Here is an 11,091-nt window from a genome sequence, read left to right as displayed (position 1 = left end):
TTTCAAAATGTACTACGCACGGTTCCTCACAGAAATAAATTTTCCTTAGAATGTTGTATGGGATCCGTGTGTGGCAGTTTCTCCTGTAAAATCTGAACCTAAAGGGGTTTCTGGAAATGACTCCAGAAGAACATGGAGGAAGCTCTCGTGGTGAGAGCATTGAGGAGCAATGCTGTGCTTTTTCAGAATAACCAGATTCACACCCCATCCACTACTCTGCCCCTGGGGCTGCAGCAAGGAGCCTCAGAAACTACCAACACGCAGTCGTATTTTTTAGGACTTATAAAGTCTTGTTACAAAAATCAAGAGGCTAAGGGAAAAAACTCTATAATGTCTTGTAAGTGATTAAAGTTGTGCTTTAATTCTGTGCTGTTAATTTGTGCTTCAGATTCTTAGCTAAATGACCCTAGGACTTAATAATCCTTCATACTTGTTTTTTTCCTCAAACATTAGAACAACTAAGATGCTCAGTACCTTCAGGAAAAAAAATCAAATATATTTGTCAGTGACAATCATTGCTTCTTTTGTTATTTTATAGGCCGAGAGATGTTGGTCCATCCAACTAGCTCATTTTGTACCAGTACCTTTGCATCCTAGGGCCATTTGGAATCATGGCCTTCCTATGTATGAATTTTGGGTTTTACTCTGAATGGGGGAGGGGCGAAAACATTACATTTTATGAGCCCTCACTAGAATGTTTGTTGAAAAGCCAAAACATTTCTCTTGCTAGACACACGAGGGCACCATAAGCAGCCAGCAAAACAGGCAACATGTAAAAGGTGGTGGGGGTGGGGCAATGCTGTGTCTGTCAGTAGCAGTGAGGAATCTGTATTTTCAGTACAGTTGGGGACCAGCCCAGTCTCCTATTCCTTGCTGAAAACTGGTCCAGGAAAGGAAATAGAGTTTTTGGTGTCTGTTTCTCACGATTAAGTCAAGAATGAGGTTCAAATTTAAGCTTACAGAAAAAAAATAATCGAATTCTCAAGTCTGTTTCTTAAACAATAACTTGTAATTGGTGACTTTCCCCATTAACCTGACTATGTTTAATTAGGACTCCTGTTTCTGAGGGGAATAGAATCTCTGTCTGTAAACTGAGCTTTCAATTGGTACTTGTTTCTTCCCTTAAACTGAGCCTTTACTGAGGGTCACTTTCTCAGTGGTTAGACACCGAGCACAGGGGGTCCTCATGGCCACAGTGACGCGTATATGTGGAGTGCAATTCGGAACTCAACAGGGTTTGTAATTCAGAATCTTAACTGCCAGTCTCTGTGGTGTAATGTAGGTGAGTTCCGAAGTTATGCACACATTATGCGTATTATATAGTTCTGACCTCTGTCAAAGAAAGTCTCAAAGAGAATTGTCTATTCTTTTGACTTCTGCATCTTAAGTAGAGACAGGAGTTGTGTTCATAACTCTTGTGTTTTTAAAAGGGGTTTACTAAACCACTCTGTATTGAGAATGGTAGAATTGGGCTGGAGAACCACTCGGTAGGTAAAGTGTTTGCCATCCAGGCATAAAGAAGACCTGACTTTGATGCCAATGACTCGCCTCCGAAGATCCCAGTGCTAGGGAGGCAGCCACAGTGGATCCCTGGGATGCACTAGCTAGCCAGACGAGCAACCTTTGGAGCCTCAGTGAGAGATCCTATCTTAAAGAAGAAAAACAGATCAAAACTAAGGTGGACATGCCCTGAGTATAAACAACACCAGAGCTTGTTCATGGATCCACACACATATGTGTCCAAACACGCGTGCACACACACGTATACCTATGCACAGTGAAAGACATCAGAGTATGACTCAGATCCTTAGGACTAAACAAATGGCTCTACAGAGGTGAGGAAATGTGACAGAGGAGTTGTTTTATAGACCTGGCTTTGGCCTAAAATATCGAATTACCATTGTAAAATGAAAATTCGAAAATGCTCACATGCCAGAGTCTAAGGCAAAAATCTAGGAAAAAATGTGAACAGGCCTGAACCATTTTTATTATTCTTTTGTTTCTTTCCAGTGACCTGGGAGTGTTTGCTATGTTCTTGGGAATGTGTTTGAGCTTTCTTAACTCCAGGGTATCTTGAAAGTGTGGGAGAAGATGGTGGCTGGACCGAACTCTGACAAGCACATTCTTCACCTAGCGTAACCATTTTCTTTCCTTTGTAAGAATTATCTGCCTTCATCTTTACAGCTGCTACATTTCAACTGACAGTTTTTCAGGAGTTGAGCAGAATCTTGCTACACAAAACTTGTGTTTAAAAAAAAAATCCTTCTAGTTTGTAAGATATAAATTCAGGGTTTCAGACAGGGTAAACAGAGACCGTGGGCCCCTGTTTTCTTATTTGAACGTGTTTCTCTTCCTTCCTTCCTGGAGTGTGACTTGACATTTTGAAGTCCTATTAGATCTCTGGGTACACTCAGAGACCTCAGAAAGCTCTGGAGAGAGCAAACATTCTCCTGCACTTGGCAAAAGAAGAAACAGATGCGTGTGTTTCTAGCAGGCTCAGCTGTTTGGAGGACAAGCACCAGTGAACCTGGTTGTCAGAAAAACAAACAAACAAACAGACAGACAAACACCTCTGCATGGAGTTGAAAAGGGTACGTTTGCACAAGAAAGCAGCCAGCAAAGGAAGCCTGGCAATCAAAAGGCAGGGCACTGGGGCCCTGTGGTTTTGGGGTACTCTATACCCACTCTGCTTTCCTGAGGCAACTGTACCTGTTCTCTACATAACCAGTGCTTCTGGGGAGGCCCTGCTTCAGTATCAGGTAGACTGTGGTTAGTTTATGCTAGCTAACCTATCTGTTAACTAGTTTGTGCTACTAACTAGTTTACCCCACAGATGGCCTACAGTCTGTAACAAGTAACAGCATATGGGAGATTTGCTGTGATTTGGGTAAGAACCGTGTCCCACACAGAAGCCAGAGCTCAGGAGCTTAGTCAGAATCTGGAGGACAGAATTCAGGATTAAGAGAAAGGAGCAGGAATCATGACCAAACTCTGGCTAATGAACCAATAATCTCTATTGTTTAAGCTATGCTGAGGGACATTTTGTTATGTCTAAGGTATCCAACTACCATGTGGCACCCAAATGACTGGGATGGAAGCACCTGTCCAAATGGTGACTGAGGGAATATCATTATTTCCTGAGTTCTTACTTCAAAGAACCAAACTTCCGATCTCAAGCCTTTTTCTCAAAAGTGCTACAGAGAACATTGAAGAAGGTAGGCATCAATAAAAGGAACAAGCCAGGTGTCAAATGCAGCATATTTAATTTGTTTCAAATAAAGCAATATATGTTTATATATATATATTTATATAATATTTCAGAAAAACACCAGATGTTAGATTCTACAAAAGCACATGTGTCTAAAGCAGATCACGTTTGTCTGATCAAGAATTTCTTGTTTCAACATTAACTCTCTAAAGACAACCAACAGATTGACATCACAGCTATAACATGGGTTCTAACCAAGCCTCTGATCTTCAGCCACATCTCGATTTTCCTAAGGATGAGTAAACACTGGCTGGCTAACATGATGCAAAGTCTTGATGAGGAGAAGCAACAACAGATCAAGCAAAGCCATGGGAGTTATGAAGCAAGCTAGAGCAGAGCATTAGCATTAGTAAAAATGATTGTGAAGGAATGGCCCAGATGTACAGAGCTCTTGTGTTCCGATTGACTCTCTTTTGGCAGCGAATTGGGTCAGCACCTTGGGCAGGGAACCAAAACCAGGCAAAACCTGCTCTCTTCTTTCTCACTTCAGGCCACCAATGTCACAGCTGGGACAGAGAGAACCGTGGCCTCTGTGGAAACTTCTATTCTAGTGGGACAAAGATTGCACTGTGAAACCCTACCAACATTACCCCGGAAAGGCCTGGCCTCTAAGTTATCTGCAGCATGCTGCCTTCGACGGGCCTTTTCAGAATGTGGTGGGGCCTCTGGGGCCTTTGTCCCCAAGGGGGCCTCTTGGTTTTTGGCACCACCTTTGTTTTTGGGACGGAAACCATTATGTGGCTGTCTTCTGTGTTCATGTCGGTTGTTGCTCTTCACCATGGGATCGGCTTCATTACCACCGCCCTGTGACTTGGCTGGACCATTTAGCCTGTTGTGATACTGTGGGTTAAATCTTCGTCTTTGGCTGGAAGGTCCATTCTGCTAAAAAGAGAAATGAGGTAAATGTCTTAAGTCAACAAACCCCAGAAGACACCAGAAGAATCTACCCCCTAAATCACAGATAAAGTTTTTCAAATCACAGTAGAGATAGACAACTCGCAAATAGGTCAAGTTGACATAATTCTTGATCTAGAACCACAGCCTTATAAATGGAGCTGAGAGAAAAGTATTTATCTTCAGAGAGAAGAGGAGGAGGGGGAGGAGGAGGAAATAGAAGAGAAAAAGGAGGACAAGACAAGAGGTGGAGGAAGGGAAAGAAGAAAAAGGAAGAGGAGGAAGAAGAAAGAAAGAAAGAGAAGCAAGAAGAAGGAAGAAAGAAGGAGGAAGAAGTAGGAGAAAGGAGAAGAGGAAGAAGAAGAAGAAGAGGAAGAAAGGAAGAGGAGGAGGAGAAGAAGACAGCAGTGACAGATGGGAAAATAGGCCAAAAACTCCAAACCAAAAAGCCCTGCATGCTTCAAATGTAATAAAATGAAATGTATTTGATTTCATAGATGTGCAGGACATAAATGGGTCTCTACCATGAAACGTTTTAGGCTGAAAACTCTGTACAGTCTGTTTAAATTCTAATCACATTTATGAAGAAAGAAGTGACATTCTGCCCATGATTTTTCTTCTCCAAAACATGTTTCCTAATTTATTTCAAAATAACCATTCTTATAGTTCAGAAATATTGCTTCAGGCAAAAGCGGAGATGAAGTGTACCTGGAAGACCTCTGAGAAAGCAGAGTTAATGTGCTATGGTCACAGAGGTCATTTTTCTAAAACATTTTGTAATTTAAAGCCAATCAGCTCAAAGCCTCAGACTGAAGAGCAATTCCTTTGACAAACCATCAGCCATCAGCAGGCAGAGACAAAAAGAAACAGGTAGAAAGGTAGCAACAGGCCACCGCTGACTGTCCACGTAAGCTACAGACTCCAAGAGTCCTTGATCACAACAGCCAACAGTGAGAGGTGACAGAGGGGCGGTACTCAGAAAGTATGCCACCACATCTCATAAATCACAGTCATCCTTGAAGGTGGTGGCTCTAAGTTGCTTCACTGTGTAGATGTGGATAGTTAGTTTATAGAGCTAGCCTGGGTCTACATGTAGAAGATGGTAGAACTCTCCCACTTTCTGCAGTCTTTCCTGACAAGATCCAAACCTCTTCATCCTAAAAAAAAAACCTGTAATGCAGTGAGTTATAAAGCTATAAGGCTTTTGATTTGTACAATGTGACTGTGATACAGGTTTAGGATGTAGTAGCACTCAATAATTCAGGGCCTAGGTCAAAGCTATCAGTGCAGGACCACATCCCATTGTCTGAATGTTTCTCTTTCTCTGCAGCATCCCACACTGAGAGCGGGCCTTGCACACAGGAAGGTGGACACTCTCGCCTGTACCTAAGCTTACCCTCATCTCATACTTTTTTGGATATAGGGATGTGCAGATTAGCAGCACGTTCTTCCCTCAAGGCAGTGGAACAAAGAAAATGGTTTAAACGGTCCTCGAGAGTGGACGGAACTCGCAGGAGCAGAACTCCAGGATCTCAAATGCTGGAGTGTGTTTCTAAAGGGAGAGTGCCGATTCTGGGTGGGTGTGTCTCATCGGCCTCACTTACTCACCAATCTGTAGCAAAGATAATGAGATGGGACTTAGAATAGTCACTCTGAAGCACAGAGCCCTTCTTGCTGGTCTTCCCTCCTTTGTTTAGATACACATGGGCACCGCTTACAGTAGCCATCACCTGAATGCTGGAAATCACTGAGCTGAAAAGGGTTCTCTTCAACCATTTTTGCCTTTGTTTTTAAAGACACCAAGTAAGGGAGACTCTTGGGTTAAAATTTACACTTGTGTTCATCATGGTGTTTGGTAACAAGCCTGGAGCAATGCAGCGAAGCCATGCTTAGCCATGGTGCATTTCTATAGTGCCCCGTACCAAACTGCTACTTTCAAGCTCACGTCACCCTCCAGGACCACAGCAATGCCTGGCAGTGTCAGTAGTGGGAACTCCTAAAAGGCCAAGACAGCGAGACCCAACCGGGCATCTTCTTGACAGCCACTAGTCTGAAACACTGAAGAAGGAAGTTGCAGAGACCATGGGAGCTATCACTGCCCAGCACCCCACGTCACCAAATCCATTTCTTGTTCATCTCTAACCGCAAGCTACTGTTTCTCTCTTAGAGATATAGAGGAAAAAAGAGATAGAGGGGGAGCTGAAAAGTTGTCTTGTTAGAGGCCATGGAAGACAGGAGCGAATCAAGTCATTTTGACACGTGTGTACTTTACTGAAACTCCAGGCAAATGGAGGATGCACTGACTTTGATCTGCTCCCGATTCACCAGTGTCCTCTTGCTAACAGTGGTTAACCTCTGCTTCTGCATCTCTTTCCCACATCTGTTCGGGCCCTGGAGATGCTGGCAAGAAGGGCATGAGAGGACCGTGTTTATTAGGTGAATGAGCTAACACAGCTGGGCACACAGATGCAAGAGCCTGTGTGATCATCAGATCCTGGAGCTGGAGGGACCACTAGCTCAGTGGCCAGTAATTTCACTTTCTTCCTCTGGAAATGGATAGCGGTTTCCTTTCCAGAACCATGCACCAGCATTTGCAGAGGGCCCTGCAGGCAGCGCTTTGAGGCCCTCCCAGAATGGCTTACCTGCTTGTTGGTTGGCATGGTCTGCTGACACGCATCAGCAGTGCTGGGAAGACCGCTCGCCATTTTGGGGTTTGCTGCTTTCCCCTCAGAGGGCTTGTTGTGACCGGATGACTTCCGGGCAAAATTCCCCTGTTTCCCGGAAGCTACCGCATGAGTGTTCAGCAGAGGCAGCAGGGAGCTGCAGGGGGTTCTTGAGGAATAGTTGTTCTTTGGATGTGTGACTGCAACAAGGAATGGTTGGTGTTAAAAAGCTAAGTCAAGAGCTCTGCTGAGCCATTAGAAAGTGCTAGAATTCACAGAAACTGGTGGAAGCTTCACACAAACATTAAGGTTTGCTCTTTAAGACTTAGTTTGAAAGGGCACTGAGGTGCTTAGAGACCACTGTATCCCTCCTTTGAGAGTCCCTAAACAGTGATCACAGTGGTAGCACCCTTGATGAGAGGCATTTGTAGGAATGAAGACCTGTCTGAGCGACTTAGATAGGGGGACAATGACATTGTGACACCCCCCTCTCAGCTCCCCCATCACCCAGCCCCCCCATCACCCAGCCCCCCCATCACCCAGCCCCCCCATCACCCAGCCCCCTTACACTGCCCTAAGCAAGCTTTATACTACTTGGGGCAGCCAATGCCTAAGGATGGAGAGGCTGACAGGGCTCTATATTCTGTGAGCATGAACACAGGTATTGTTGGATGTTATGGGCTAGAAATTTCGTTGCTCTGGGTCATGGGTATCTCTGCTCACCGGGAAGGCCTGCCAGCCCCGAGCACCTCCCATTCTCCACTAGAGCCTCCCTAGCCAGTCTTCCCCTGCAGCACCGCACCGTTCCTAGTGCTCCATACACAGACAGCCAGCTCTCTGTCACGCACACATTCAGGTCAGGCAGGTCTGCTCAATGCTTATTACTGCCAGTCCTGTTGGTTTTGAAAGTGGCGGTTTCAGGCAGGATGATTTCTATGTGATTATGCTGAATCGAGGCCAGAGGGAATCAATTCCAGGATAAAGCCGTGACTTTCCTCTCACAGCTCACTGGGATTCAAGTGCCAGGCTGGACAGGAAGGCCTCCTCCTGAATTTTAAAATTGTCACCAATTTTTAAAAGCAATTTTCTCTGTTCCCTTTGTTGGATCAGACTTAATCCCAGGGTTTGGCAAGAGGATTAGGAATGGCTAGTAGAGGCTCACAAAATATTAGAAGGAGAAAGGACAGGGCTCTATGTCCAGTCCCTTCATTTTGTAGGTTAAGGGGTGACAAATGAGTGTAGGCTGTCCAAACACAGCCAGGGGATTTCTGCAGCTCCCAAGCTCAGGAGACTCTGTTGCGTGTGGCCAATACTTCCCACTCCCCCTTCTGATTGAGGAGCTGAGCGGCAGGCAGGCCCACCACGAAGGAGCTTTGTGACAACTGTCACCAGCCCTTGAGGCTGTCTTCACATGGACACTTGTAATTTGGCAAGGGGCGATTTCTCTCACTAGATGGCACCTGGAGGAAAGCAAGTGCAGTGCCCCTCCCCCTCCTCCACCTGAGCGGGTGACTCAACTCCGGATTGGACTTTCACCCATTGGGTTAAAGTAGAACCTAGGGTGGGTGGGTACTTTTCCAAATGTCAACCAAACTGCTTGTTTGGAGATGGGATAAAAGCTGAGGATGGAGAAGGGCCATTAGGGAGCTTTTGCCATAGGGGAGGCAGCCTATAAAGAAAAAAAAACTAAGAGGTATAGCGAAAAAATCAGACAGCTGACCCAGATTCAGGAGTAGGAAGCCCCAGCACCATTTTCTGTTGCACAACTGGAAGCAATTTAAAGGCTACACTTGGAGCTGGGGTCACATCAGTTATATCTAAATAAATTAGCTAGACATACCAACACGGAAAAATGTCTACCACCTTCTGTGACAAAAGTATGCACGCATGCAGTGTACAACAGGTAGACAGGACACGCATGAACGTACACAGGTGACTTGGAAGTAAAGGCAAGTGCTCGTCAGTACAATTCGGTAATCTGAGCTCAAGTTTATGTAATATTTTATTTAGAGGGGAGAAAAAGAAATCTCAATGTAAAACAAACAAACAAAAAAGCAAGCACAGTCAAGTCTTGGTTTTCTGCTGACTGTGAGGTTGCAGACAGTTGGGCCTTCTCCGTGACTGTCCCCAGAGCCACATTAGCACCTGTAACTCATCTCCACCTGCCCTGTGAACACGGGAGGAAGCAGCAGCCAATCTTGCTGCACATCAGCCACTCCAATTAAGGCTTAATAGGGAACAAGACTAAGCTAATGGCTGACTTTCATTATCTTTGGCTTCACTCAGCAGAGGACCCAGGATAAGCAGGGTGGCAGGGACAGGGCTCAGGGAACCCAGAGCACTCAGGTAAGCTGGGCCCTGCGCAGCAAAGTGCCAGGACAGCTCCCACGGAACAGCATCTTTAGAACAAGAGCAGCAGTTGCCTGGAGGAGCACAGGGTATTCTGTGAGAGGTATTCGGCAGCTGGCCTGCTCTGCTCCGGGCAATAAATCCTCGGGATTTACTGGTGGGCAGTGGCATTTGAAGAGTCTAAGTTCAAATCTTGACATTTCTAGTGACTTGTGTCATGACCTTAGATCATTAAATCTCCTCGGGTGTCAGTTTAACCACGCCAGGGGATCGTATACCTGACATTTCTGCCGTCAACCCCAAACAGCACCCAGCTTACTCACGCAGAATTATTTAGCGAGCATGCAAAACTCACTTTCTCCACAGATCAGGATTTGGGCTTTCAGCTGTTCAATGTCACAGGAGAAGCGGGCAGCCTTCCCCAGCTCCTCATCATATTTGCGTTCGCTGACAAAGTGCTAGAGGAAAGAGAAGTGGGGGGAGTCAGCCCCACGGCATGCAGCACCGCCCACAGCCTCTCCCTCTGCTCTTCCTGTGCCCACTGAGGGGCTTGAGGGGATCACTGGTGCTCATTCCCTCTGAGGCGCCACCCAAGTGGGCCTTGGTTCTGCCCTCCACAACCACGGTTGCCTTCTTCTGGGAACCAGGAGTCCCGCCTTTCCCCCATGCGGCTTAGAGAGAAGAGGAACAACCTCTACCTCCAGGCTTATCTGGCCTACCTTCTCAGCACCCCTCACTAGAGCACTTTCCTGAGTTGCATTCCAGCAGGGGCTGCCTAGTTTGGCCATGGGCCTGAAACGGGATTAACTGTCACAAGAAAACGCGCCACCTTCCACAGACACCCTTCTCTAGTTTAATAAGAAATCAAGAAGACCGAAATGTCCTCTGTGCCCAGAAAACATTATCTTCATGATGGAATTTCAAGGGCTGCTATAGGGAGTGGAGATTAGTTTTCAATTCATTTAAAGTCAACTTGAAATTAAGATCTACGTGTGGATGGCACAGGGAGAAATATAAGAAGTAACAGAGTCAAACCCTCCTATAGAATCAGAGTATACCACAGGGCAAGAAAAAGAGACATTAAATTCAAGGGTGAATGTGGTTGATGCTCTGGAAACAGAGGTGGAAGAAATTTTCCCTCAGCGAGTGGCATGTGAACAGTTGTATGGGAGAGAAGATGGGAGCGGAGACAGTTAAAAACCCCTTTCACCCCGTCACATTGTCACGAAGCCAGTATTTTTATTACCTCTGCTTTACAGATGATGGGGCTGCGTTCTGAGAACCTAAGACAATATGTAATTTATCCAAGCCACAGAAGTAGAAAATGCTGAAGCTATATACTGTTTTACTAAAGCTTGTGCTACCAACCATGTAATGAAAAGTGGGATTTTGATAAGCAGGAATGAAACTTGGGAGAAAGATGATTTCAATTGGCCGGGAAAGCTGCGCCCCCACATCCTCACTTGATGTTCTAACAAGCTGGACTCTTCAGAGGGAATGGGCGTTGCAGTGGATGCCGAGTCCTGTTGTGTATTGTACCCAAGGGGAGGGGTGGGTCCTCCTGACAAAGGCCAGGTCTGTTTGGGGAGTTTAACTCTGGCCCTGGGGTGGAGAGGAGACTGCAGACTGCAGTAGACTTCCTGAGCACACCTTACAATTGGCTGAGTAAGAAGAAATGAAGCCCAGAGGGAGGTGAGAAGAATGTACCTCCAGGGCTCTGGACACACACCCCTTTCTCCCTAGGTCCCCTTCCAGGCAGGCCTAGCAGGGACGGAGGGGATCAATGTGATAAGACACTTCTGGTGCCAACCAGCCTTACACTGTTATGGGCAGACACTGTTCCAAAGCTAGTGGCCGCTGTGTCTTGAAATATCCCAGGTTTCTAGAGGCCAAGGAGAAGCTGGGGGCATGTGTGTA

At 45.9% G+C, this 11,091-nt stretch overlaps 1 protein-coding gene across 6 annotated transcripts in view; it reads right to left on the bottom strand.

Moving 5' to 3' along the window:
• Positions 1-3,332: 3,332 nt before the first annotated feature.
• SPATS2L (spermatogenesis associated serine rich 2 like) overlaps positions 3,333-11,091 on the bottom strand; it is a 166,875-nt gene continuing 159,116 nt past the window's right edge. For 4 of the 6 annotated variants that reach the window (XM_080932681.1, XM_080932680.1, XM_080932684.1 and 1 more), the window contains 3 exons: positions 9,530-9,632; positions 6,805-7,025; positions 3,333-4,150 (listed from right to left, as the gene is read on the bottom strand). In XM_080932681.1, the coding sequence (XP_080788807.1) occupies positions 3,755-4,150; positions 6,805-7,025; positions 9,530-9,632 (720 nt within the window). In that variant the 3' untranslated portion in view covers positions 3,333-3,754. The remainder of the gene's footprint in view (positions 4,151-6,804; positions 7,026-9,529; positions 9,633-11,091) is intronic. The other 2 variants (XM_080932682.1, XM_080932685.1) reach the window with 1 other exon arrangement.

Source organism: Micromys minutus (genome assembly GCF_963924665.1).
Source record: "Micromys minutus genome assembly, chromosome: 19".
Taxonomy (NCBI): domain Eukaryota; kingdom Metazoa; phylum Chordata; class Mammalia; order Rodentia; family Muridae; genus Micromys; species Micromys minutus.
The sequence above is the reverse complement of the archived record's forward strand: the minus strand, read 5'-3'. Positions and strand labels throughout refer to the sequence as shown.